This window comes from Aspergillus multicolor (genome assembly GCF_047715735.1).
Source record: "Aspergillus multicolor strain CBS 133.54 unplaced genomic scaffold BDW74scaffold_10, whole genome shotgun sequence".
Lineage (NCBI taxonomy): Eukaryota > Fungi > Ascomycota > Eurotiomycetes > Eurotiales > Aspergillaceae > Aspergillus > Aspergillus multicolor.
In genome coordinates, this window is record NW_027395961.1 from 398,925 (window position 1) to 424,893 (window position 25,969).

At 52.7% G+C, this 25,969-nt stretch overlaps 9 protein-coding genes across 9 annotated transcripts; 6 read left to right on the forward strand and 3 right to left on the reverse strand.

The window, feature by feature from the left end:
* Positions 1-318: 318 nt before the first annotated feature.
* BDW74DRAFT_167516 (uncharacterized protein) lies at positions 319-3,283 on the forward strand (the record flags this gene model as incomplete). Its single annotated transcript, XM_073726699.1, has 5 exons — positions 319-338; positions 419-547; positions 607-855; positions 912-1,353; positions 1,967-3,283. 5 exons carry the CDS (start codon positions 319-321, stop codon positions 3,281-3,283), a joined length of 2,157 nt encoding a protein of 718 aa, XP_073584562.1.
* Positions 3,284-4,476: 1,193 nt separating this feature from the next.
* Positions 4,477-5,930, forward strand: BDW74DRAFT_177538 (glycoside hydrolase family 6 protein; the record flags this gene model as incomplete). Its single annotated transcript, XM_073728920.1, has 6 exons — positions 4,477-4,736; positions 4,790-5,043; positions 5,097-5,234; positions 5,282-5,539; positions 5,588-5,829; positions 5,880-5,930. The coding sequence occupies 6 exons, from the start codon at positions 4,477-4,479 to the stop codon at positions 5,928-5,930; spliced, it is 1,203 nt and encodes a 400-aa protein (XP_073584563.1).
* An 889-nt stretch (positions 5,931-6,819) lies between these two features.
* Positions 6,820-7,838, forward strand: BDW74DRAFT_177539 (casein kinase II subunit beta family protein; the record flags this gene model as incomplete). Its single annotated transcript, XM_073728921.1, has 2 exons — positions 6,820-7,293; positions 7,350-7,838. The coding sequence occupies 2 exons, from the start codon at positions 6,820-6,822 to the stop codon at positions 7,836-7,838; spliced, it is 963 nt and encodes a 320-aa protein (XP_073584564.1).
* A 284-nt stretch (positions 7,839-8,122) lies between these two features.
* On the reverse strand, positions 8,123-9,255 carry BDW74DRAFT_13438 (arylformamidase). The gene is made up of 2 exons (XM_073722362.1): positions 9,052-9,255; positions 8,123-8,980 (listed from the first exon to the last, which is right to left on the reverse strand). The coding sequence occupies exons 1-2, from the start codon at positions 9,174-9,176 to the stop codon at positions 8,182-8,184; spliced, it is 924 nt and encodes a 307-aa protein (XP_073584565.1). The 5' UTR covers positions 9,177-9,255; the 3' UTR covers positions 8,123-8,181.
* A 1,466-nt stretch (positions 9,256-10,721) lies between these two features.
* On the forward strand, positions 10,722-12,553 carry BDW74DRAFT_13457 (uncharacterized protein). The gene has a single exon (XM_073722364.1). The coding sequence runs from the start codon at positions 10,967-10,969 to the stop codon at positions 12,512-12,514; it is 1,548 nt and encodes a 515-aa protein (XP_073584566.1). The 5' UTR covers positions 10,722-10,966; the 3' UTR covers positions 12,515-12,553.
* A 183-nt stretch (positions 12,554-12,736) lies between these two features.
* On the forward strand, positions 12,737-14,181 carry BDW74DRAFT_13464 (putative eukaryotic translation initiation factor 3 subunit EifCh). The gene is made up of 4 exons (XM_073722365.1): positions 12,737-12,785; positions 12,841-12,883; positions 12,967-13,436; positions 13,484-14,181. The coding sequence occupies exons 1-4, from the start codon at positions 12,778-12,780 to the stop codon at positions 14,061-14,063; spliced, it is 1,101 nt and encodes a 366-aa protein (XP_073584567.1). The 5' UTR covers positions 12,737-12,777; the 3' UTR covers positions 14,064-14,181.
* Positions 14,182-14,804: 623 nt separating this feature from the next.
* BDW74DRAFT_13466 (putative mitochondrial carrier protein) lies at positions 14,805-16,386 on the forward strand. The gene is made up of 3 exons (XM_073722366.1): positions 14,805-15,122; positions 15,203-15,392; positions 15,467-16,386. Exons 1-3 carry the CDS (start codon positions 15,093-15,095, stop codon positions 16,270-16,272), a joined length of 1,026 nt encoding a protein of 341 aa, XP_073584568.1. The 5' UTR covers positions 14,805-15,092; the 3' UTR covers positions 16,273-16,386.
* A 113-nt stretch (positions 16,387-16,499) lies between these two features.
* BDW74DRAFT_177543 (uncharacterized protein) lies at positions 16,500-22,157 on the reverse strand (the record flags this gene model as incomplete). The annotated part of the gene is made up of 5 exons (XM_073728922.1): positions 16,500-17,852; positions 17,904-18,034; positions 18,082-21,109; positions 21,162-21,899; positions 21,963-22,157. The coding sequence occupies 5 exons, from the start codon at positions 22,155-22,157 to the stop codon at positions 16,500-16,502; spliced, it is 5,445 nt and encodes a 1,814-aa protein (XP_073584569.1).
* A 2,046-nt stretch (positions 22,158-24,203) lies between these two features.
* Positions 24,204-25,794, reverse strand: BDW74DRAFT_152140 (uncharacterized protein). The gene is made up of 3 exons (XM_073724309.1): positions 25,108-25,794; positions 24,759-25,052; positions 24,204-24,705 (listed from the first exon to the last, which is right to left on the reverse strand). The coding sequence occupies exons 1-3, from the start codon at positions 25,702-25,704 to the stop codon at positions 24,598-24,600; spliced, it is 999 nt and encodes a 332-aa protein (XP_073584570.1). The 5' UTR covers positions 25,705-25,794; the 3' UTR covers positions 24,204-24,597.
* Between the last annotated feature and the right edge of the window lie 175 nt (positions 25,795-25,969).

Genomic DNA, 25,969 nt, shown 5'->3' on the forward strand with positions numbered 1-25,969 from the left:
ATGTCGACTCCGTAGATATCATCGTCTGTGGAGCACTCGGAGAATACAGCGGCTAAATTGGAGATGGAACGACTGGCTGGGGATAAACGGATAAATTGAGCTGGATCGCAGAACCCCACCATGAGGCCTCTGTGCCCCTCCAATGGCATCATCGCCCCTCGGGGGTGCTGGATGGACCTGCCTTGCCATTGTGTCCTTGGGTTGGAGATGATCTCAACGCTACCTCTTTAAATTCCACCTCCCAGCCGGTTAAATTTTTCTCAAATCTTTCCTCTCATCATTCTCGTATCCAGAAAAAAACAGCGCAATTCCAGCAACATGTCTGTTGAACACACCAAGTAAGTGATTGCGTGCCTTTTACTATCAAGTCTCTCCAATCTGGCCACGGAGCAAACGCTCACGCTTCTCCTGAAAATAGGAAGACCTACACCCTTAACACCGGTGACAAGATTCCCGCAATTGGTCTCGGTACATGGCAATCCAAGCCAAACGAGGTCAGAGAGGCTGTCAAGAACGCTCTGCTGAGGGGCTACCGTCACATTGATACGTAAGCAGCTTCGTGATGATGCGTAGAACGCTTTGACAGCGACTGACTGCCACCTATAGTGCCCTCGCGTACGGCAACGAGGCTGAGGTCGGACAAGGTATCAAGGACTCTGGAGTTCCTCGTGAGGAAATTTGGGTTACTACCAAGCTCGATAACACCTGGCACCACCGCGTCCAAGACGGCATCAACAGCTCTCTCAAGGACCTTGGCCTGGACTACGTCGACCTTTACCTTGTGCACTGGCCCAGCTCCACCGACCCCAACGACCTGAAGAAGCACCTTCCCGACTGGGACTTCATCAAGACATGGTAGGCCCGAACGGTTATCGTTATGAGATGTAGCTTAGATGTTAACCCGATGACAGGCAAGAGATGCAGAAGCTCCCTGAGACCGGCAAGGTTCGCAACATCGGTGTCTCGAACTTCGGTATTAAGAACCTGGAGAAGCTCCTAAATGACCCCAGCACCAAGATCGTTCCCGCTGTCAACCAGATTGAACTGCACCCCAACAACCCATCGCCCAAGCTCGTTGCTTACAACTCCTCCAAGGGCATCCACTCCACTGGTTACTCCTGCCTGGGATCCACCAACTCTCCTCTCTACAAAGACCCTACCCTCCTCAAGCTGGCTGAGAAGAAGGGTAAGACCCCCCAGCAAGTGCTGCTCGTGTGGGGTATCCAGAAAGGCTGGAGCGTCATCCCCAAGTCCGTTAGCAAGTCCCGCATTGACGCGAACTTCGATATTGACGGCTGGAGCTTGACCGACGAGGAGGTCAACCAACTGGACAACTTGAAGGACCGCTTCAAGGTCTGTGGTGATGACTGGCTTCCCGTCAAGGTCTTCTTCGGTGATGACGAATGACTATCTGAGAATGACCGGCTATCTAGACTTTGAAAGATCTCATGTTATGATAATGAAACAAATGTGCTATTAGAGGCAAATAAGTGATTTAGATGATTTACAGATTTCGGATCAAGTCTGAGCAAAAGTATATACTTCTATAACCCCGATGTCTTAGGAACTAACACTTCGATAACTTAGACGCAGTCATACTATTTTGCAGTAGTTGAACTAATTGACAACCTTTCAAAATACTTCTAGATTCTCTTTAAAGGAATCCTAAAGGCTCATTGGTGAGATTACCTCCGGTTTCAACCGTGTAGCCTCAGGCAGGTGGCGTGATCACATGCCACTGCGCCACTCGGATGATGACCTTCATCATCAGGCATCCGTTGTCCTACTTCTTACCATCGAGTTCCACTCGAGGATGAGATACTCATCTTCATTTTTCAATTAGTCTGTGATATTTCATTGTCAGGATGCCTCCGTCAAGTGGGCACCTGCTGCTTCCCAAGCTATGGAGAGCAGCTAGGTGAGTCATGAGCCGCCCCATCTTATACTCCGTCTCGATAGCTGACAGCCGCTCAGGTTCGCCTACGCAAAGGCATACAAAGCCGTAAAGGCAAAAATCTCAGAACCGGCTCAGCAGGTTTCTCTTCGCGTCCAGCCAGCATATGCGCGGATTACCCCTCGACAGCCCATCAGTCGAGCCGCTGCCATCCGTCAAGCCCACGGTCGCCAATTCTCCACCCGAGCGACAGGTTCGTTTGCTTCATACTTCAAAGCGGCTGTTCAGGGAGACAAGGCGTCTTATAGATCACCACGCATTGCCGGAAATGTCAGCCGACTCACCAATCGGGCGCCATTCGCCTCTGCTCTCCGTCCGAACCTCACTGGAGGCACTCTTGGTCGTACAGCTGGAGGTTATGCGGTCGGTGCAGGGCGCATTGGAGGTGCTCGATACTTCTCCCATGCCCCTGCCGCACCTGCTCAGGTTATAAACAATGTTTCGGTGGGAGTGCGAGCATTCTTCCTCTCCGGACAGAAGGCTCGATTCGATGGAATTGATCCGGTCACCCGAAACAAGAAGTTCAAGGCTGTGACCGTGCTTCAGGATGAAGCCGAGCGGAAGATGGCTGCCATTCCTCGCGCAGCCCCTGGCTCCTTCATTGACTTTAAGATTTCCCCTACCATCACTGCCTTTGGCCTCCAGAAGAAGTTTGCCCCCACTGGCGCTGAGGCGGAGACCCTTAACTCCGAGGGCCTTTTGGACTTCTTGTCCGCTGATTTCGCCCGCGCCCTTAAGGACCTGGCTGCTATCCTCAATGACCTCAAGTGTCTAGCTACGCTAGGTGACTTACCCATCTTACTTGAGGATAGGTCTACAATCAGAGTTAGATTCCCGGGGTGCGATGCCGAAACAGTGGAGCGACTCTGCGATGAAGTAGGCGTTCAGCGAGGGAAGGTCAGCCAAGATGCAGACTTTGACGTCCGCACAGGCGCTGAGCTTGCGCTTCTCTTCCCATTTGCCCCTAGCGTCGCTCCATCCTCGGACACAGACGAGTTCTTCTTCCAGCAAGAGACCAAAACTTCTCAACGACCTGAGGAAGTTGACTGGCAGGCCATGCTGTCAGGTGAAGACGCTACGCAGACATCCCTCGGATACCCCAAGCAGTCTATACGAGAGCTTAGCTTCGATGACGTGACAATGTTCGGTTCTAATCCATGGGCCAAGTCTCCCTCGGGTTATTCGAGCATTGGCGTCAGCGAGCTGGGTGACCGCGCATTCTTCCCGGACGCTGTCAGCTATGGTATCACTGGGAGTGTGTCGGGCTTTGAGGGGTCTGAAGGCATTCGCAGGTTCATAGCGGAGTGTGATCAGGCTGCGGCCCGTTAGTTCTTGGTTTCTGTCTTTATCATTCCACTTGACTTTGACAGTCGTTTCCTTTGTGTTCCCTACTCAACATTATACCAAATGCATCGAATCAGATATTTCTTTTATCATTAGGTCTATTAACTTTCAATTTCGGGACTTGACATCAAACATGGACATTCGACATCAGTAATAGTAGTCATTTGGAAACGTTAGACCAAACAGCCTCTGCTTCTTGAGTCTTCGAGTATGTGGAGTACTGTACCTGGCAGCAGCACGTGCATCGTACCTCCACATCTAAAGTGTGGGGGGAAGTCTTCAGGAGGCTCGGACCATTAGACCGTGCCAGGAACATCGGTGGACGCCCCTGCGGCCCCTGCTCCAATCTCACCTGAACAGGAATAAACATGCAGAGAAGCATGCGGAGAAACCGCCTTTCGCCCTTCTGATGGACCCGCTCTTCACGGGCGCAGCCCTACCTCTGTACTTGAAACAGGGCGGGCTCGGAGCGGACGCCGTCTCTGGGCATTCCAATTGATTACATGGAAAGCCAGGGAAGTGAGGTAAGGGGCACATGCATGGCGTTATTGTGGCAGCAGCTTTCCTTTGAGACTATCGACATACACTCATGCAATCTAAAGCTGGGAATGCCGGTGAAAAATATCTAATATCTAGATGGAGGCTCTCTGTTCTCTATGCCAGTACCTAAGTCAGTACGCCAACGATATAAAACGAATCATCCGGTGATGTTCTACCTCGTGATTGATGATGTGTTATGTCGCAGCCTTATGGCGATCAGCTACCCCTGTGCCTTTTCCGCTACGGGGAGTGTCCGTCTGTCTGGGGTTGGCGCCATGAAGAATTACCCCAAGACCCTGATCATACCTCAGGAATACTCTGCATGCACTGTTGAAACACTCATTTCTCACCTGGAGTACAGCAATGGCACATCCAAGCCGGCCAAACTGTGCCATGCAACAGAGTGATCTCCCTCCGCCTGGGCGTCCCTTGATTCTTTGGGCAATGGAGCTGCTTGTGATTTAGTCGTGGCCAAGCTGGAATAGTACTCAATCTATATAAGAACTCTCCCGTTTGACGACGAGGATGTTCGAAGCAACACAGACGCGGACTTTGTTTCCTTTCTGCAGGTTCAGAAAGACACCTTGAACTTTCTGCTCATTCCGTATCCAGATTTCGCACAGATGCAAACTCTCAGTATGAAGGCATTGGCAGCCCTGCTACCACTCCTTGGTGCAGCAGGCGTAAGTGCTCTGCCCCAGGCGACGAGCACGTCTGGCGCGACACCGACTAGCTCCGGGGCCACGGTGCAGGCAACAGGCAACCCTTTTGAAGGGTACCAGCTCTATGCCAACCCGTACTATAGCTCCGAGGTCATGAGCCTGGCCGTTCCGTCTATGACTGGGTCATTGGCGGAGCAGGCGACTCATGCCGCCGAGGTTCCATCATTCCACTGGATGTAAGGTTTCTGTTCTCCCTTCACCTTCACACCGATAAGTAACAGAGCACCAGGGACAAGACGGACAAGGTTCCTTCTATGGGCGAGTACCTCACAAACATCAAGGAGCTCAATGATGCTGGAGCCAACCCTCCGGTTGCTGGTATCTTTGTGGTCTATAACCTCCCGGACCGTGACTGTGCTGCGCTGGCGAGTAATGGGGAGCTTTCGATTGCCGACGGAGGTGTTGAAAAGTACAAGGCGTACATTGATTCCATCCGCGAGCATATTGTGCAGTACTCGGACACGAACATTCTTCTTGTTATTGGTTAGTATCCTTCCCTAAACGTTCTGATCCTTGCTGAATCTGGGGCAATGCAGAACCTGATAGCTTGGCCAACCTGGTGACCAACCTGGGCGTGGCGAAGTGTGCCAATGCTCAAGAGGCCTACCTCGAGTGCACAAATTACGCCGTTACCCAGTTGAATCTTCCCAACGTATCCATGTATCTTGATGCCGGTATGTCCGAGAAACAACTTACCGTCCAGCTTACTGAAATTGTCTAGGTCATGCCGGGTGGCTGGGATGGCCCGCCAACATCGGCCCAGCGGCGCAGCTCTACGCGAGCGTGTACCAAACCGCTGGTTCGCCTGCAGCCCTTCGCGGTCTCGCAACCAACGTGGCCAACTACAACGCCTGGGATATCGACGTTTGCCCCTCGTACACCTCGCAAAACGCTGTTTGTGATGAGAAGGGCTACATCAACAGCTTTGCTCCTCAGCTCGCAGCCGCAGGCTGGGACGCTCACTTCATCGTCGACACCGGTACGTATGCAGTAACCAAGAGTCAAATGCCCTAGCTAATCGCAATAGGCCGCAATGGTAAGCAGCCCACCGGGCAGATCGAATGGGGCGACTGGTGCAATTCCAAGGGCACTGGCTTCGGTGTCCGTCCAACTACCGACACAGGCGACGAGTTGGTCGACGCCTTCGTTTGGGTCAAGCCCGGTGGTGAGAGCGATGGCACCTCTGATACCAGTGCTGAGCGGTATGATGCTCACTGTGGTGCGGCTGCTTCTCTTCAGCCGGCTCCGGAGGCTGGGACCTGGTTCCAGGTAAGTGGCCGCATGTAGTACTGGACATCGTATACTGATTTTGCAAATAGGCGTATTTCGAGCAGCTTGTCGCTAATGCTAACCCTCCGCTTGGCAGCTAAGCTTATGCTTATATTGCGTCAAGGCTTGTACATATGGAGAGCGCGGATCCGTGGAAGATATGTACATAGGCATATAGCCATGGATATAGCTGTCCGAAAGCTGCCATCCTCCCCATACAATTTCTCAAGTCAATGGGCTTGATTCATAAGAACCAATCTCTCCATTGTATCTGTAGAGTCATGCAAGCAATGAAAGAGGTGTGCATTGAAGCTCACGGGAATCTAGGCCAGTGCCGAAGCGAAGGCGGTGAGATAGAGACAGAGCATTCAGACCGCCAACCCCGCGCTAAGCCCAAACCAAAAGATGTGCTGATAACAGCGGGAAGAAGAATGGTGAAGACACACACTGCTCTATTCTAACACAGCGCCCTCCTTCGTCCATTGTGAAGACGACCTTTGTGCGACCTCAACAAGGCAACTGTTGCTGGATGCTCTGAAGGTTATATCAGCGCTGTACAGTTCTGAGAGCCATTCTGCGCTTGGGTCATCTTGGGCCGGTCTTCCCTCTCAGGCTGTTACAGGCAAACCTTGGGAAAGCGACGAAATAACGTTAATTCCGACCTTGCACTCCGACAGACCGAACCGCCAAAATGATGGAAGACTTCAATAGTGAGACCGACAGCGACTATACTAGTTACTGGAGAGACTGGGTGAGTTCCCCGGTACTTTCTTTCTGCGCGTGAGATTTGTTTTGTGGGGTGGTTGTTGTGAAGGGAAAGGACATCGGACACCGGACATCTACCATAGCTCCGAGGTCGATGGGCGGTGTTTGTTGCTTTTGGACCGGTTTCCATGTTTGCATCGCAATCCTGAGGAGCCTGCTTCTGGAAGCTTAACACACACCTGCCTCGTTTCCCACTTCATGATCATTGGCTTTCTGTCTGGCGAAATGGCGTTATCTATTTATCGCACGGGCTCAGACTCGATCTCTGATCATGACCTTCACTATCAATCTCTCCACGGGGACTTGGAGGAGGAGGACGAGGAGCAGCAGCAGTCGGGCTCTCGCTCCTGTCGCACCTCGTTCTCTGACCCCAGCCCGGCCATGCGCTCTCTGCGCGAGCGTTATCATTATGAAATTCCGCTTCCGCAACCGAAACCTAACTGGCATTCGCAGTTCATCTCTTCCCGCGGCAACGAGTACTTTTGCGAGATCGACGAAGAATACCTGACCGACCGCTTCAACCTTACCGGCTTGAACACCGAGGTTCCCTACTACCAGTATGCGCTGGATCTGGTGACGGACGTTTTCGATCTTGATGCGGACGACGACCTTCGCGAGCAGATTGAGAAGTCGGCGCGCCATTTGTATGGCTTGGTCCATGCTCGCTACATTGTCACCACCCGTGGTCTCGCGAAGATGGTATGCATGACAGCGCGCGCTTTGAGGTCTCTTGTACTAACAGGATTTGTCCCTAGGTCGACAAATACAAGAAAGGCGACTTTGGAAAGTGCCCGCGTGTTATGTGCGAAGGCCACCCTCTCCTCCCCACCGGTCAGAACGATGTCGCCAACATGAGCACTGTCCGCCTCTACTGCTCCAAGTGTGAGGACGTCTATAATCCCAAATCGTCCAGACATGCTTCGATTGATGGCGCATACTTCGGTACCTCTTTCACCAGCATGCTCTTCCAGGTGTACCCTGCTCTCCTCCCGGAAAAGTCCACCCGCCGCTATGAACCACGCATTTACGGCTTCCGCGTCCACGCTAGTGCTGCTCTTGCGCGCTGGCAGGACCGCTACCGCGAAGAGACCAGGGCCCGTCTTCGCGACGCCGGGGTGGAAGCGAGATATGTCGAAGATGACGAAGACGATGAATTGGAGGACGAAGATGACGAGGAGATAGTCGAGACCAAGGAGAGAGTTGCCGGCGACGGTGCCTCTGGTCGTATGGATATTGGCAACTGAGTTTGACTTTTTACTACGACGACTTTCCATCATTTCATAAGCATTTTAAGGGTGGATGTCATCTCTTCGATCCACAGCTTCATTTCTTTTCCTTTTTTTCAGTGGCTGGCACCAAAGCATCAGGCGTATGGTTTCTTTTCATTTTTGTGCGAGTACGACAACTATCATGGGAGTTGCAGTTTTGAAAATGGCCGGTCTGTTTTCTATTTCTTCTAATGTGTACTAGTTTCATGATACCTTGTTCATGACATGGGACATACGAAATAAACGATATTTATCTGTTCAACCGATGCATAGCAACGCAATGGCAAGTCTGGCTTCAAGTTTATTATCTATCATCAAGCTAAATCCCCAAGCTCTGCAATCTCTCAATCGTAAATAAGATCCCTCTCGCAAGCTCCTCTCCCTTCTCCCAGGCTTCATCATGCTTTCCCTTGATAGGCAGCATCTGAACCTCCCTCTTTTCGCTCTTCTTCCCCCATTCCCCAAAAAATTCCTTCATCTTCTCACTCTGCGCTACATCACAAAGCTCATCCTCATCTGAATGCGCAAGCACAACAACCCTCCCCTCCTTCCACCCCTCCACCCCCTCCTCACCCTTCACGACACCCGGACTCGCCGCATCCCACACCCCCTCATCCTTTCCAAACGCCCCCTCAATAAACTCCTGATACGCCGAAATCTCACTATGACTATCCCTTAAAAGACGCAGGTCATATATCCCTGCCATCCCCAAAATCGCCAGCGGCGCAACATACCCATCCCCGTGCCCCTCCCCATCTTTTTCTAGGTTTGTCGCTAAAGAACGCATAACAGCCTGAAACGCCAGCGTCGCACCACAAGAGTGTCCAACAAGTACATAGCGCTCCCCGAACATATACTTCGTCTGCAGGAACGAGAGCGCCAGCTGGATGTCGTTTATGTGTTCGGGATGCTTGGCATTGCGCAGGTGGGACTCTATCGTGTTGGTATCTTGTGCGTGAGACGGGTGCGCGCTTAGGCGGTACGAGATTGAGGCGAGGCCTGTGATGTGTTTGGATTGGGAGTTTAGGGACTCGGAGGAGGAGAGGATGCGCAGGGCGGGGGCTAGATAGGTTGTTGAGGTTTGGGTTGGGTCGCGCCAGGCGCCGCCGTGGATTAGGCTGCGTCGATGTGTTAGTATTGCAATACTGTTTGTAGGGATGAAGAGGAGGGAGGGTAAGGTATTAATTACATCACCCAGTAGCCATTCTCGGTATCGGTGTTTTCGGCGTGGAGGGGGGCGCGTGCGGGGTAGGGCTTTGCGATGGTGACGGTTTGGAGGTCGTGGTTTCCGTAGGGGAAGGTTTCGAGGGACATGGTGGTGATGTGGTTCTATGGAGGTTCTATGATGAATCTGGGTTTGGGAGGGTTTCTTTTGTGGAAAGAGCAATGACGGAGTTGGAGAAGGCTAGTAGATGGACTAAGTTGTTTATGTACGGCCGAAGAGGTGGGGACGGATGCTGGCCGGATCTTATCTGAGATTGCGATAACTGAGTATACATCATGTTGATAAGGTAATGGGTTGCTGTATGGCGAGCTTGGAGACTTAATCTATGTACTTTGTAGGGAATTGACATTCTGGATTAATCCGGGTTTATGCGGGTGGGAAGAGAGACGTCTCCAGCCTCTCCCTTGTACCCTCCAAGCTCATCTCAATCCTCTCGGCTTCCCGGTCTGCGGGATGTCTTAGGGCTTCCGGCTTCGGCAACTGGTAGAATGCCGCAAGCTACCGCAATCCATAATATTATGACGGAACACGCGTTGAGGGTTGTTGTGAAGTAAAGATAGTCATGCCGCAACTATCTAGCAATAGTCGTCGCAGAGCCAAATATTTCAAGCTCTGTCCCAGAAACGGTAGGTGTGCACACAAAGACCTGTGACGGCACTTCTGAAGCACATGGAACAAAGAAAAGGCGATACATACAATGAGGACTGTTGGTCGAAATATCTTTCTTTGACAGCTTCGTTTGTTTCATAGCCGAATAGGAACATCGTATTAGCTGCTTCGCACATAGGGCTCGTACTAACAAAGCGTGCAAGTCAAGCGGGTCAAGCAGGTCAAGATCACATAACCCATCATGAAGACTAAAAGTACTTAGCTGGCAATCAGCATGCGAAACATCATGCTTACTATCCTCTTGCAATTGTATTACTCGTATATTGCACGTCTGAAGCACTGCATAAAGCCCTTTAGCAGGCCTTTATCACCAGCGACACCGTGAGGTAGGGCTCCATAGAACAGTAGAGCGATAAGTAGAACAGTTCCTCCATTACCACCATCTCAGTATTTGTAAAAAGAATACTCACCCCGATAGATGAGAATACACTTCATAGTATAACAGATCCGTGTTCACTGGTAAACAAGCAAAGATGGTGAAAAGGAAGAACAGTCCGCCGTTGCCGCCGAAACCCCCGACAGCGCGCGTTCAGGCAATGCAACAGAATGCTGCGAGGAAAGCTGCAGAGGATGCAAGGAAAGCAGCTGCAGGCGCAGGGGCTGCAAGAGGTGGGCGAGGAGGGGCGCGTGGGCGAGGACAGGGACGTGGTGGTGGACGAGGAGGAGCGGCAGCGCCCTCCGCAGCTTCAGCCCCAGCCCCAGCACCAACTGGAGGAGTAATAGGAGGAAGGGTCAAGAAAGGCGCTGGAAGAGGTCGTAAGGGCAGAGCGGCAGCCGCGAGCCCGCCAAGTTCGCCGTCGTCAGCGTCCGCACCATCAAGACCACCATCGCCTTCTATAGTCATATCTCCGTTCTCAGGCTCGTCGTCGGGCAGTTTCTCCCCTTCCACGACGGCCGAATCGGATGATAGCAAGTCTGCAAAGCTCGACCGAGCTATAGGAGCTCTTCCAAGACGGACGAAACCGAGTCTTCGACTCAATACATCATTGCCAGGACGCCTCCCACCCGGTCGTCTACCGCCGAGTCCGTCGCCGATATTGGACCCAAGTAACCCGGTATGAACCATGTCCTTGTGGAGGCTTATCTATGCAGGCAGCTGCTGACAGTTCCGAAATAGATTGTTCCGGATCCAGATAAGGTGCGGGAAGCTCGACTGCGAGCGGCAGCTGTCAAGAAAAGGCGCAGGATCATAGACCGGTGGCGCCGGAAGATGAAGTATCCTAGGAAGTATCTAGACCAATGGCATGGACAGACTGCCCCTGAAAAGGCAGTCAAACCGTTCTTGCAAATCAGAAAAGAGATGGGACGCACTGTGCCTGGTTTCGAGGGACTTCCAGATAGTGTGGAGTGCTACAATATCCCTTCGGGATTCACGCCAGGAAGCGCGATACCGTCTGAGGATATGAAGGGGGAGGAGAAATGGGTACATCCGCTGCCCCGAAGTAAGAGGGATGATCTCTACATGGACCCGAAATGTGTCGACTGGCTTGCACAATGGGGCTGCTACCTGGCTGACGTTTCGCCATCGGATTACGCTTCGCCAACCGCGTCCCCCAATGTCCGTGGTGACGGGACAGGGCCGATGCAAGAGGACCAGAATATTTGCGACCAACTCCTTACCGATAAGCTTGATTCACCGACAGGAACATTGTTTGATGATGCCAGCTGGAATGCCGTCAGAAACGCAGCGAGAGGCCATAACGCACCCGGAATCATGAACCTTGTGGGCAATCTGATAGTCCCAAGTGCTGAGTTTGCGGGTTTCCGTGAGCCAGAGGTAACGGTTAAGCACCTCAAGGACGCTGTATGCCACTATTGGGACTGGGCCTGTCCATTTGACGAAAACTCCGAGCGGCTGCCGCATCGATACGCCGTCAATCTGCCGGCTATGGGATACAAACCGCCCATACCACAGCCAGACTACACCGCGGGATTCCACCAAGACGCCTTTGGTCCCGGGAGAAAAGACGCGATGGATGACGCCGCAAGGTACTTCGAGTCGCCGTTGCCATTCGAGCCCGCTGCAAGATGCAAAATGAGTGGACATTCTTTCACCTGTGTCATACGCAAACTGGTGTTTCCCTTCCTGACGGCCGAGACAAAGCAAGCTCCTAGTAATGAAGAGAAGGCAACTCTCGAGACAGCAGAACGCCAGAATGCACACAGCATGGCAGTGGCAATGCGAAACATCATCGCCATATGCAAGCGCTCCTTCCCCAAGAGGGTCAGAAAGCTGCACCGCCGAATCCTGGGGTTTTCAATCTCATATGATCATAAGTCGGTGAGGATCCATGCTCATTACCCGAGGATCAAATTCAACCCCAATGACGATGAGATCATGAAGATAACTTACCATAGTTGGGTCGTTAAAGAAGAATTCCAGTGGATAACGGACAAGGACAAGTGGACCGCCTATAAGTTTGTCATGAACGTCTACAAAACCTGGGTGCCGGACCACCAGCACCGACTGCGGGAGATGCTCAAGGGCTTGCAGGCTTGGAACCTCATCCATAACAACCTAATTGACGAGGCACGAATCAATGTTAATGGTGACGGTCTCAGCACTCCAGCCGTGCAAGATCCCGATGTGCCAGATGTCGACTTCAAACTCTTGAAGCGGCTCAGGAAGGACCATCGCCGTGCTCTTCGACAAGCCGGCCGGTCTCGCACGCCCGCTGGCAGTGATGTGCCGAGTGTGGGAGATAAAGTGCAGTTGATCGAGGTCCGAAAGGGACAGCCTCGTCACCATAGTACTTGACATCTATAGACTGTGAATAAGACGGAATGCTGATTGTTTTATGAATATTGGTCGAACGCAACGATGTATTGAATAGAGAGAATGTACCTAAGGCAGTGTGGACTGTAAGACGCTGGACAAGTCCGACATCAGTATGAATGGAAGTCTTGGCACGCTAGCCCATTTCAGCCGAGGCGGTGGAAAATGTTCGATTGATTCACACAAACCATCGACCCGACGACTCCTATCGCCAGTCAAGTCTACCCCCAGCAGCATCATTCATAATGGCGGAGTAAGTCCTGCTGTTGCTCGCTTTAATCTGTTGTTCTCAACTAATGTCTCTGCAGGAAAGAAGTAGCCCCCCTCACGGCCGTCAAGGTCGAGGCCCTGGTACGAAAACTCCGTCCAAATCCCCGCTTTGAAGATTTTCCGCGCTGCGGTATGAGGATAAGGATGAAGCTCATGCCGGTTAGGTTGTTATGAAAATCATCAAGCACTGCTCCCAGGCTTTCCCGACGACTGCGACCGGTTCGATCGTCGGTATGGACGTGGACGGCGTTCTCGAAATCACAAACTCCTTCCCTTTCCCCGTCGTCGAAGTCCCCCCGGAGTCGCACTTTGACAACGCCGCCCCCAACCCTGCCGCCGCTGCTCCCCGTGCGAAGGCCAACACAGTTTACCAGGCTGAGATGATCCGCATGCTCCGCGAAGTAAACGTTGACGCCAACAACGTTGGCTGGTACACAAGCGCCAACATGGGCAACTTTGTCAACATGAACGTCATCGAGAACCAGTTTTTCTACCAGAAGGAAATGAACGAGAGGACAGTTGCGCTTGTTCACGACCCCAGCCGCAGCTCCCAGGGAAGCCTGAGCTTGAGGGCGTTCCGTCTGTCGCCCAAGTTCATGGCTGCTTTCAAGGACAACAAGTTCACTTCTGACGAGTACGACTTACTTACGAATCAAACGCGAGCCAAGCTGACGTTTGTAGACTGCAAAAGACCAACCTGAAGTACCAGGATATCTTCGTCGAGCTCCCTGTCGAAATCCACAACTCCCACCTGATCACCTCCTTCCTCCACCAGCTTCAGAACCAGACCCAGACGGCCCCTACTGATATCCCCGCCTCTCTCGCCACCCTGGAGTCCTCTCCCTTCGCCAAGCAGCCCATCCTGGCGCCCAACTTCGACAACCTCTCCCTCAGCATCGACCCCTTCCTCGAGAAGAACTGCGACCTCCTCCTCGACAGCATCGAGACCCACCACACCGAGACGAGCAACTTCCAGTACTACCAGCGCTCGCTCGCCCGAGAGCAGGCCAAGATCACAGCCTGGCAGACCAAGCGCAAGGCCGAAAATGCCACTCGCGCAACGCTCAAGCAGGCGCCCCTCCCCGAGGACGAGTGGCAACGGCTGTTCAAGCTCCCCCAGGAGCCCAGCCGCCTCGAAACCCTGCTCAACACCCGCCAGGTGGAGCAGTACGCACGCCAGGTCGACAGCTTTGTTTCGTCTACGACCGGAAAGATGTTCGCAGTCAAGGGCAACCTTCTGCCCGGCGAGATTGCCAAATGATTTATGGGATGTTTATGAACGGAGATTTGGGATTCATGCATGACCTTACGGCGTAAGGAGGGAAAATTCTTGTACTGACTGTTAATATGTCCCTTGACGTTATTTCGTGACGGCTAGAGTTGCGGGGTATGTTAGAGATGCTATCTACATGACTTGAATACTCCTTACACTACTTGCGTAGGTGGACGGCAAGGCAGTCTCCCTCAGTAGCACACAAGGCGGCTGGTGCGGCTCTGCTATAGGAGGCGGCTCCGTACACCACGGCTAGTCAAGAGGCCTTTTACAGTCAGATGTGTACGATTGCTGAGGCACCCTGTACAGCTCCTGATATTGATTCTGCAATTGGGTAACCAATCTCCGTACCACCACCTTGATATCCATAGTTTTGCCAATCTACTGAAGCTGTACAGCTTACTACTTAGTCCACACACCGGATATGTTCCTGGAGCCATGGGGAATTGTAATTGTCCAAGAGAAAACTGAGCTTATCAGAGACTTTCTCACGGCTCCCTACTAAAATTCATCATTCGCTCCCATCTACCCAACAGTCAATCACCAAAGCTTACACCCGCCACGAATGAACCGTGCATATCATGTCAATGGACCACATCTCATGTTGTTTTCTTTAGATGCACCACTGCTGTGCTGATAGATACAGCACTGCTGTCAGATTTCCTTTTCAACCCCAACGTTTATGGTCTGTTCTGCCATAGGTACTAGCGGCTCAATGTAGCCCGAAGCATGTCAGGGGGACATCTCCAGGGTCAGAACACGAAGCATCACGCCATCTTCTGACGTGATTTCCATGATTGCTAAAGCCTTAAAACGGGTATATGGAGGCTTGTCAATGATCCATCAATAAATCAAGCATGTCATGCTCACACTCCAATACAGATTAGGGCACGGTCTCCACAGGTATGACCTCATAGACTGATAACGACCATGACATCTACAATTGCATTTCTATACAGATCCTCTTCTCGAAATCTATTCCCCTTGCGAGATATCTAGGACGATGCGCCACCTACAATGCAAAACAGCGCCCTCGACATCTGGATCGTACGCCTTCCTTCCCCGCATTCCAAGCCGCTCCCCCCTCAACCCCATGAGCATCGCAGCTAACAATCCCCATCACCTAGTCCGGCGCCGTCGCCGTCGTAACAGTCGACTTCCTCGTCTACCCCTTCGACACGCTAAAGACCCGCATCCAATCACCCAACTACTCAACAATCTACAAAGATGTGGCAACAAACAGGATCAAGAAGAACGTGCTCTTCCGCGGACTATACCAGGGCGTTGTGAGCGTTGTGCTGAGTACCATTCCTGCTTGTACGTGCCGACCAATTTCCTCTCTTGTCTACATCTGAGATATACGGCAGGCTGATACTTCAATACGCATATAGCAGGAGCATTCTTCACAACCTACGAAACCTGCAAATCAACGATCACCAGCGCCCAACAATCCACCACATCCCCGTTCCTCCAATCCATCCCCGCCCCAGCCATAAACGCGCTCTCCTCCTCCGCCGGCGAAATGGTCTCGTGTCTCCTCCTGACGCCAGCCGAGGTAATAAAACAGAATGCGCAAGTCATCAACAACGCAAATCCGTCATCCTCAAATACACAGGAACAAGGGCGAGGCGGAAGCCGGAGCGTAACTCTCCAAGTCCTCTCGCGCTTCAGACAGCACCCCTGGAAGCTATGGAGCGGGTACTCGGCGCTCGTGGGGCGAAATCTCCCGTTCACAGGGATAAATTTCCCGATTTTCGAGGCTGTCAAGGGGTGGCTTGTTGAGCGGCGGCACCGGCAGCAGGGGTATACCGGTGTGAATAATCAGAGTAAAACTGGGCCGGAGGTTCAGGAGCCTGTGTATGAGCGTGCTGTGCTAACGGGGATAGCGGCGAGTGTTTCTGGGAGCATTGCATCGGTTATTACGACGCCGATTGACGTTGTTAAGACACGGATGATGCTTGCTGCTAGTGGTGGCGACTCTGCGGCTGGGGGGAAGGATGTGCCGAAGGAGCAGGGGAGTGTTTGGGGCGTTGGCAAGAAGATCTTCCGGGATGAAGGGGTTAAGGGTCTTTTCCGGGGTGGAGCGATTCGGGTTGTTTGGACGGCGGTCTCGCTGAGTATCTATTTGAGTATGTATGAGGGAGGGAGGTTTTATTTGGAGAAGAGGAGGAAGAGGAAGGCTGGGGAGAGTAGCTAGCTTTCGGTTTAGATAGAACGATAGATCATTTGTTTCAAAGAATAGTGGGGTTCTTATAGTCGTTATACAAAGGTATCAAGAACAGGAGATATTGCACATCAAGAGGCAAAAGTCAAAGCCAAAAGTAATCGTCATGGAACCAAGTAGACTGGTATCCAAAATCCATAATCATTTCATCATGTTCATCATCAAGCATGTACAGCAGAAAAAAAGGTAATTCATCATCTTCATCCAAAAGTCGTAAGCTTCTTTAACCAACTCGGCCTCTTCGGTGCCTCTCCATATCCACGGTCACGGTCATATCTCATGCCACGATCTCGCTCATAGTCACCACTAGAGCTCGTCTTTCCATGCTCCCGTTCTGCTCGTCGAGCCTCACGCCTCCTTGCCCTAATTTCCTCGATCTCTTGGTCGTTGAGTCCAGGATATTTAGTCCTCCTCCTCGACTGCTTCCGCAGCTCACGGCGTGCCTCTTCATCCGACGACATTGTATGGCCGGGGATCTGCTCGTCAGGGCCAGGTGGCATGTCGAGGACGGTGGGCACAATTGGGGGTGGCTCGGGAGGCTCATCGGCTTGTGAGTCTACCCACGAAGAAGTCTTGTCTTTGCGGGCTCCGAGCGGCATCGGAGTTGGTTTCGTAGGATCAGCCGCGCGGGACTTTCTTCGGCTGCGGCTGGATCGGTCAGCATCACGGTCACGCTCGTCTCTGGAGCGGTGGCTGTATCGCGGTCGTTCCCTTTCGCGCTCGGGCTCATGGCTATCGAGGTAGAAGTCTCTTGCGATTGTGTCGTCGACGCGAGAACGGTGTCTGTGCTGTCGTTCGTGGCCGTAACCAGAGTACTCGTGCATTTCTGCCTCCCGATGGCGTCTGCGCTCTCGTCGTTCCGCCGCTAATCGAGCCTCTTCTTCCTGTGCTTCTTGTTCTTCTCTACGGATGCGCTCTTCCCGGGCAGCTCTGCGTGCACGTTTCTCCTCGCGCCGGCGCTCTTCTTCCTCACGTAGTTGCCGTTCCTGCTCCTCACGCTCACGGGCCTGTTCCTCTCGGCGAGCTCTTTCTTCTCTTCGCCGTGCCCGTCTCTCCTCGGCTTCGCGGATCGCGGTCTCCCGAAGTTCGTCAGCGGCAGCCTGCGGGGCTTGACGTGAAGCACGTCGCGCTCTATGCGCTGCCCGTCGAGCTTCTGCATCCTCCGCCTCTGTGTCAGGGAACGCGCCGATGACGGCAGGCTCATTCCCGTCACCGTCTGCTTCTGGTCGGGTAGAACGTCTCCGTCTATCCTCGCGTCGGCGACGAGTATCATCCCGCTCTGTCTCAGTCGCGTACCTGGCATCGTCGTCACGGCGTGAGCGAGATTTGCGACGTTCTGGAGCCGGGGGCTCGGTCTTTGTGTTTCTTCGCAAAGATCCAAGCAGACCCATTAGACCTGTAGGCTCGGGCTTCTTCGGAACGGTACTTGATCGCTTTACGCGACGCTCTCGTTCCCTAGACGGTGGAGCTTCTACAAAGGCGATGTCGTCGGGGCCGGAGAATACGTCTGGTACTCTTTCGTCTTCATGGGGTTCTTCGGGATTGGATCTCGACTAGAGCATGTTATTAGGCAACAACTTTCTGGGATGGATTGGGGGCCTTACACGTCGCGCGGAGTCTCGCCCTGAGCGTCTGGAACCTGAATGTCTTGAGCCTTCTTTCGAGGGTTGGTCGACATCTTCCTTATTCACCACGACCAAATCATCATCGTCAAGGGCGTATGGGTCGGGGACGCCTACACTTGTCAGAAGTCATTCAACGCGTAGACAAGAATCAACTTACGAGATTTCCTCCGCTCCCTATGCCTTTCATGTCTCTCATGTCTGGATCTTGATTCCTTCACGCCCATCATCTTTGCCGCTTTGTCCGGAACAGCATCCTCGAGTGGCGGAGTTGGGAGCCCGCCTTCATCAATGTCGGCCGATTGACGTCTAGACGACCGCTTGGTAGCATGCGGAGTAGACCTACTGACTGACTTGGTGCGAGAGGACTGCGGTGGCGTGCCCAGAATGAAGTTCGAGAACGTCATGCCGCGACTGGCCCTAGCTTCTCGCCGTTTATCCTTATCAGATGCCGAAGATCGCTCTGCTTCATTCTCAGACTCTTTTGCTTTGGACTGTTTGGTCGACTTTGACCTCACAATGGCCGGGGCTTCCTTCTTGCTAAGTCTAGCCTCCCTGGTCTGCGGTTTCCTCGGAGGCGTAGCACCCCAGAAGCCCCAAGAGGTGGCAGGTGTACGCTCTACTCGAGCTCGCTCCTTCTTGACTGGCTTCACAGGTGTCACTGGGTTCTCGACATCCGGATCTAGTGCGCCGGTTGCCATCATATCGTCAGCTGTGAGAGGTTCCTGTGGTGGCACAGGCTTTTTCGAGCCTTTCTTTCCCTTCTTCGCCATCTTCTCAGGCTTGAGAGCAGGTGCTGGCTCTTCCTCTACTTCTAGAGCCCTCTCGGCCTCTTCAGCTGGCATATCAGGTTCGGCTGGGGGTTCAGGCTCCGGCTCTCCTGGGGCGTGCTCAGCTTCTGGCTCTGGTTCCGGATCAGGCATAGCCTCAGTCTCTGCTTTCTTCAACTTCTTCTTCTTCTTTTCGGACTTCGTTAGTGTAACTGGTTCCGGCTCCGGCTCCGGCTCCGGCACAACCTCAGGTTCGGGCTCAGGTTCAGGTGCTGGTTCAGGTTCAGGTTCGGCCTCCGGCACTGGATCTGGTTCAGGCTCAGGCTCAGGTTCCTTCGCCTTCTTCTTTTTCTTCTCAGGTTCCGGCTCTAGAAGCTTGCCTTTCTTCTTTTCTTTCTTCTTTAACTTCTTTGAGGAGATGGGCTCCGGCTTAGGTTCGGGTTCTGCCTCAGGTTCAGGTTCAGGTTCCGGCTCCGGGTCTGGTTCAGGTTCAGCAGGCGGCTCAGCCTCCGCTGGGGGATCGTCAAAGTCAGGAAAACTGCCAGGCACCGAATCGTGTGAGCGCTCCGTCTTAGTAGGCTCAGGGTCGACCTCTACTGGGTCTTCCTGCGGGGGCGGCTCCACAGGCTCTGGTTCAGGCGGAGGAGCTTCCTTCTCCCTTGATTTCAATTTTTCTAGCGCAGCCTTTCCTTTCAGCCTCTCTTTCTTTGCCTTTTCAAGAGCGCTGATGCGCTCCGCGACGGAAAGTTTTGCTGACGTTTTGGTCTTGGATGTCTTAGTTGGCACCGCGGCTGGCGCGGGTGGCTCAGGTGCTTCAGGCGCGATTGGCGGCGGCTCTGACGCTTCCGGAGGAATGTCTGCTGGTTCGTCGGCGATATCAATCAAATCAGCTTCCACGGCCTTCGTTTCTTCTAGGGGGTCAAGTTCCTCAGGCAGCTCGTCTGACTTTTTCTTGCTGACCTTTGACTTACTGCCCAAGGTAGCTGCTCCGATACTAGCCCAGAATCCTTTGGAGGCTTTGACCGGGGTCTTTGCGGGCTTGCTGTCGAAATCGTCCCAGACAGGATCTTCTCTGTCAAGCTCAGAATCTCGGGTGAACTCTCGCTCGAGCCCCAAGGAGGGGGGCGTAGGTGCAGGGGGCGGAGGCTCTGCGGCGATCCTACTCTTCTTTTTCTTCTTGTCTTTCGAAGACCCCCATATGCCACCCCATCCAACATCTTCCACTGGATCATCCTCAGGCTGCTGTTCATGGACTATCTCAACCAATTGATTGTTTTCGTCTGGGACCGGCTCTGGCTCCGGAGGGGATTCCTCTAGCGCTAGTTCGGGTTCAGGCTCAGGCTCCGGTTCAGGCGCGGGTTCTGGTTTCGGCGGAGGCTCAAGGGGAAAGTCACGACCAGGGATGGGAAGGCCTTTCTTAGTCAACGCTCTCTCGCGCTTCTTTCGTTCCTTGGAGGATAGATTCATCCAGTTGTCGTAAAGGGGATCGTCTGGGAAATCGGGTTTCCACTCCTCAGGTTCTGGCTCCGGCTCGGGTTCGGGTTCAGGCTCTGGCTCCGGTTCAGCTGGAGGGGGGGTGGGCTCGCGAGGTGGTTCTGGGGCAGGCTCCGGTATCAGCGCAGCCTTGCCTTTCTTCTTCTTCTTTTTATCAATCGCAGTGGTAAAGCCCCAGCCTGTGCCCCAGCCGTCATTCTTCTCGGCCTCCTCCTTAGCTTTACGCTCCTCTTCCTCCTTGGCTTTTCTCTCCTCCTCTTCTTTTGCCAGCCGGTCTTCCTCCTCTTGTCTAAGTCTTTCCTCCTCCTCTTCCTGCCTCTTCCTCTCTGCCTCTTCTTCCTCCTGTCGCTTTTTCTCCTCCTCTTCTTCCTCTAGCTGCTTCTTCTCTGCCTCTTCTTCCTCTTGCCTTTTCTTCTCTTCCTCCTCGCGCTTTTTCCGCTCGTCCTCTTCCTTCTTCTTTGCCTTTTTGCCCTTCTTAGTTGTAGCAAATCCACCTAACCAATCATCAGTGGGCGGCGGCTCCGGGGCCTTGGGTGGCTCCTCTATAATAGGCTCTGCCGCTTTCTTCTTGTCCTTCTTCTTCGACATAGGATCCCAAACTCCCCACCCGTCGTCATCCTTTGTCTCCTTAGAATCATCATTCGTAGCAGCCGGAGCGGGATCGAAGCCTCCTCCAAACCCAAATCCCATGGACATGTTCAAGGGATCGGCTTTAAGACCACCGCCCCAAGGATTTGTATCTTTCCCGCTAGTTGCACCAGATAGAGAATCAAGGCCCCATTTGCTGCCACCTCCACCACTACCTCCTCCGCCCCCTGCGCCAAAGCTGAATCCAGTTGACTTTGGTGCGTCAAAGTTCAAGTCCAGCTGTGGAGCTCCGTCATTGAGGCTCACATCTTGGAGATCAGCCTCAGCTGGTTCCAACTGTTCATGGTTAGCAAAGTGGTTAATTTAGTGGATTCGTATCAGCACACACCTTGCCCTTCTTTTTCTTTTTCTTCCCGGCGCCAACTCCAGCCCATGAGTCGTCGTTGTCCCCATCGGCGTCGTCCGCCCAACTGAGTCCTGTGTCTTGTGCTGCCGCGGCCTCTTCTGCAGCTTTTTGGTCCGCCTCTTCCTGTGCCTCGCGTTCTTCCTCTTCCTTGGCCAGCCGCTCCTCCTCCTCTTTCTTCAATCTTTCCTCCTCCTCTTTCTGCTTTTGTTTCTTCTTCTTCTTGGTGGTCGTTGTGCCCCAGGCATCACCCCAGCCGTCATCGTCGTCTCCGCCGTCACCACCATCACCACCATTGTTGCCGTCGTCGCCATTTCCATCCCCGGAGCCGCCTGCATCACCAGCGCCCTCATCTGGCGGGTCGTTGTTTTCTTCCGGCGGCGGAGGTGGTGGCGGAGGCGGTGGAGGCGGTGGATTACTCTTCGCAGCTCCTCCTTTCTTCTTCTTACCTCCTTTATGTTCGCGAATGCCAAAGGGCTCCTCGAAGTCAATAATTTCGCGTGTCGACTTGTTCTTTGATCTGCCCTTTTCATCCAAGCTCGCGTCTTGAACCAGACTCTTCTGTTGAGCAAGCGGCGCAGTCTCAGAGTACTCGGGAGGTAAATCATCGATTGCTTCATCGTACGAGGGTGGAGAAGGGGCGCAGAAGGGATTCGGAAGGTGCAGATCAATCTCAAAAATGGACGTCGCGTCATGGAATTCGCTCAGGCAGCGCTCAATATCCTGTGTAATTTGAAGTGATGAGTATTGATACACTGCGATAAGATGCGCCGCAGAATACCATACCTCTATAGCCTTCGCCGTCAAAATAGAAACACTTTGTTCACCAACTCCATCAGTCAGGGAAGAAATAGCGGCCACAAGTCTTATATCGTTTAGGGCTTTTTTCATTCCAAGTCCGGACCATGGACTATAAGCTGCTCTATTTCGGTCCTTCTCCGGAGGCGACAATTGTATGGAATGAGTGTCCGCTTTGGCCATTGTTTCCCGAGGTTGTAAGCGCGCAGAATCCATGATGGGCAGCGAAATAACCAGCGACTCGAGTCGGTACGCGCATGCGATTATGTTGAACAGAAAGCAAGACCGAACGTGCTTCTCGACTCGACACGGAAGCTGTGAAATGAACAGAAAGCCACCCCACTCAAAAAGACAAGACTAACGTCCAAACTATCGGCGCAAGCTCAAAGGAATTGCACTCATGCGACCTAGCAACTGTGGTAAACCAAAATCGTCCAACGTTGCTGACACCAAAACTATACGGACACGGACCAAAAGCTCATCAATCGGGGACCGAGTTCTGTCGGCAGAGCGTAAACAACCGAAGCATCTGGCTTCGAGAGCGACGGGTAATCGCAGGATGCTCGCTCAGCAGGGAGACGGAGAAATCATGAAGTTCATGATACGAAGCTCGAGGCGGTGGGACTGGAACTGGGAGGGTTGGAATGAAGGAGGGTGTCGCGAAGATCGGCCAACGACAAGACGTTATTGGACGGTGTGCGACAACTAGGACGAGGAATGTGAGAACTACAGTAAAGGGGCTTGCAAAACCAGCAATGTCAGTGGTTGCGCTTGAAGCAAGAGGGAAAATTTTTCGTTTGCTTTGCTTATCCAGCAGCACTCATCAAATCAATCTCGGTCTGGGCTGGACAGGCTCCCCTCCTCTCGTTCGTTGCATGCTTACCCGTAGGATCTGTGCTACGCATTGATCGGCACCCAGGCGATCGAGTATAAACGGTGGCTGGGGAGCGAAAGGCTGAAGCACCGCTAGTCGCGATGGGATAGGCGCATTGAAATTGGTGACAAAAGACAACAAGAGATCTGGAACAGTCAAGTGTCCGTAAAACAAAATAATGACTGTAGGAAGGGAACCAAAGATATGATGGAGTCACGCAGGGACAGGCCACTTAGAGAACCAGCGGTGGGAGCAAACGGCCCTATCGATAAAGAGTCCACCCCTCCTTTCGCACAGGCTTATGCACGATACATGTAGCCAAGGGAGATTGCAGCTTTATAGCCCGCATCTGTCGAGTCACCTACAGTCCGATAGCTACCTGACCGGGTCCGTTTCCAACGTTCGTCCAGGATTGTATACCCGTTGTACATTATTGTTGTTGCCAACGAGTGGGGTTCCAAAAGGATCGGACCCTTGGGCCTTGGTTATACCTCGACAACAATGCCATGGTACGAGCAGTTAACCGATCATCAAGGGTCTTGGTTTGTATTATCGTCGCCCAGGCCCTCCAATCTGCATCTTCCTACAGCACCGGCTTCTACTAACAGCCTATCCAGGATCGAGGATCGCTTCTCCAACGAGTACCTCGGGTAGCCGCCAAATACTCGATCGTGTCTAGAAGCTCTCCCTCACCGCATCGAAGGCGAAGACCTAGTCAAGACAACCCCGCAGCCTATGGAAGGAAAAAACCGTTGTTATTGGTTCTTCATCTTTTTCGTTTCGCGGCCGACGCCGTCGGATGCACTTTGAGTTTCAAGTTGCTCGCCATCCTCTGCACAAGTCCTCAATCGAACCGACTGCTCCCGTCTCTATCTGTATGACTTGCAGGCGGGCTTTAACTGTATATTTACAGCAGTCCATCTACAGTGAGGACAGGTCTATGTACGGAACTCACATGTTCAGATTTTTTCTTGAAAGGCCTCAAGATTTTGAAAGTCGAACGCCATGACTCAAGACGGCCTTCTGCAGCGTACTTCACCTGCGATACCCACTACGGGGTAAATGCTCCGTAGACGGGCAGTGGCATGCACTTTCTTCATGCCCAACATGGAGACGCCATGCCTGCATTCTCACCTGGGGCAGGCTCTTCGTGTTCGGTCTCATCTAACCACCTAAGTAGGTTCAAACAGGTCAATTGGCACTGCCTCGTGCCCCCAACTCTTCCAGCCCTGCCAGACATTTATTTCTATTTTACCCGTTAGCATGAATGAAATCTTCCGGCAGATATCATCCCATGTTTCAGATGATTAGTCGCTCATATGTGACTACGTAGGTAGACAAGACTGGGATCTGGACGCCTGACAATATTACGAGCATTGGAGCCTAGGTTAAACGGCGTGGTTTCCTTGACAATAGACTCCTACATGGCAAGAGACCTCCTCTGATGGCAGGACCATGCTTGTAGTGAGGCATAACGCCGTTTCAGCGAGGACACACTACAAACTCAGCAGTAAAAATATTCAAGAGTCCGGTAAAATACACTGATAACACCTAGTGGGAAAACGAAGGCCGGAAAAGGCCTGAGATACAAAGCATAGAACAAAATAGACCCAACCAATCCTTTATCTTTGGCAAGTGCCTCACCCCCATGACAAGATCAAATACCGTTCATACATGGTCATAAGGTTGAGCTGCTCGGGTGAAATCATCTCTTAAAGAGGTGACGAGTTGATCAACAACGCATTTCCTCTACTGCTGATCCTGCTTTTTCTTTGCTGACGGAGCTGGCTGACCGTAAACCTTGAGATATTCACGCTGGTAGCGTGCCTGGTCTTCTTCGGCCAATCGATAATATTTCTATTCCGGTTACTTAGTTTCAAAAAGCACGTTTCCCAAGGCAAGTGACTGACCGATTTCTCTGATACCGACAAGTTTTTCCATTCAGATGCCGCGGTTCTGCTGGCTTCCGGAATGCTTGCATTCTTGTCGCGAGTCTCATTCAAGAAGTAAAGCCAACCAGTCATTGCGGACTTAACCAAACGCTCATCATCAATAAGAGTGCACCTCTGTTTGTTGCGGAGTTTTGCAAGTCGGCGCCGAGCTCGATTTGCTTCCAGGATCTGGAGAGGGGTGTAACTCTCTACAAACGCTTTCAGAGCAGCGTCATTTGCAACCTTGTTGGCCTTGACTTGCTCGGTGTACCGCTGAAGACCGTGAGCTCTTAGACTGGATGTCATGGGGACCAGGGGCTTCACGAACCTGTTTCTCCTCAGGACTGGCCAATCGCACAAGGTCAGAAACCCGGCTAAAAAGTTCCTGCTGAGATGGATTGTCGGATCTGTCAGCCTTTGAGAACTTATCCGCAAAGGCTACCGTGTGTAACGTGTACGGAAGCTTCTTCGGCAGCTTCAAAGCGGTCTCTTTAAGCTGGCGGAGCTTCTCGCGTCTCTCCTTGTCGTTGCGTCGCTCGATTTGTGCCTCGGTCAAGGGTTTCTTCTTCCTCGGAGTTTGCTTCTTCGCTGGCTTCTTCGTTGGCTTCTTCGCAGATTTCTTCGGAAGTTGCTTGGCTACCTTCGCAGGCTTCTTTGTCGTAGTCGACTTCTTAGACGCAGTAGACTTGCTGCCAGCAGGTTTGGCAGGGCGTTCTGAAGAGGCATAGCTTCGAACTTGATGGCCGATTGTCGAGCTAATACAGGGCAGGCTGCGGGTGATTGAGACTGGAGAACGACGTGCGACGAAGGCAATGCGTCGGACGTGGTGCTGCGACGAAATGACACGAACTGGACGCGCAACGGCACCATTGACTGGGAGGTTCCGGAAGACACCCCCGCCTTGTCGGACGAGATTGAGAGGCATCGCGAGCTTCAGTGGCTGCAAGGACACGGTCAGTAATGGAAGGGATGGAGGAAAAGAGAAAACGAACAAACTATATTTGATGTGTTCGTGATGAAAGAAGTGCGGTGCTAGCGTGATCAGACGACAATTCCACCGCAGGGGCTATGGCTAGGCTACTAGCTGGCTCCGGGTCTGGCCTTGAGCTGCAAGCGGAGGCTGGGGTTTGTTTAGACTTGTGCCTTGCCAAGGAAAGTACCTGTCATGTGATCCAGGGCAGTGAGTGATC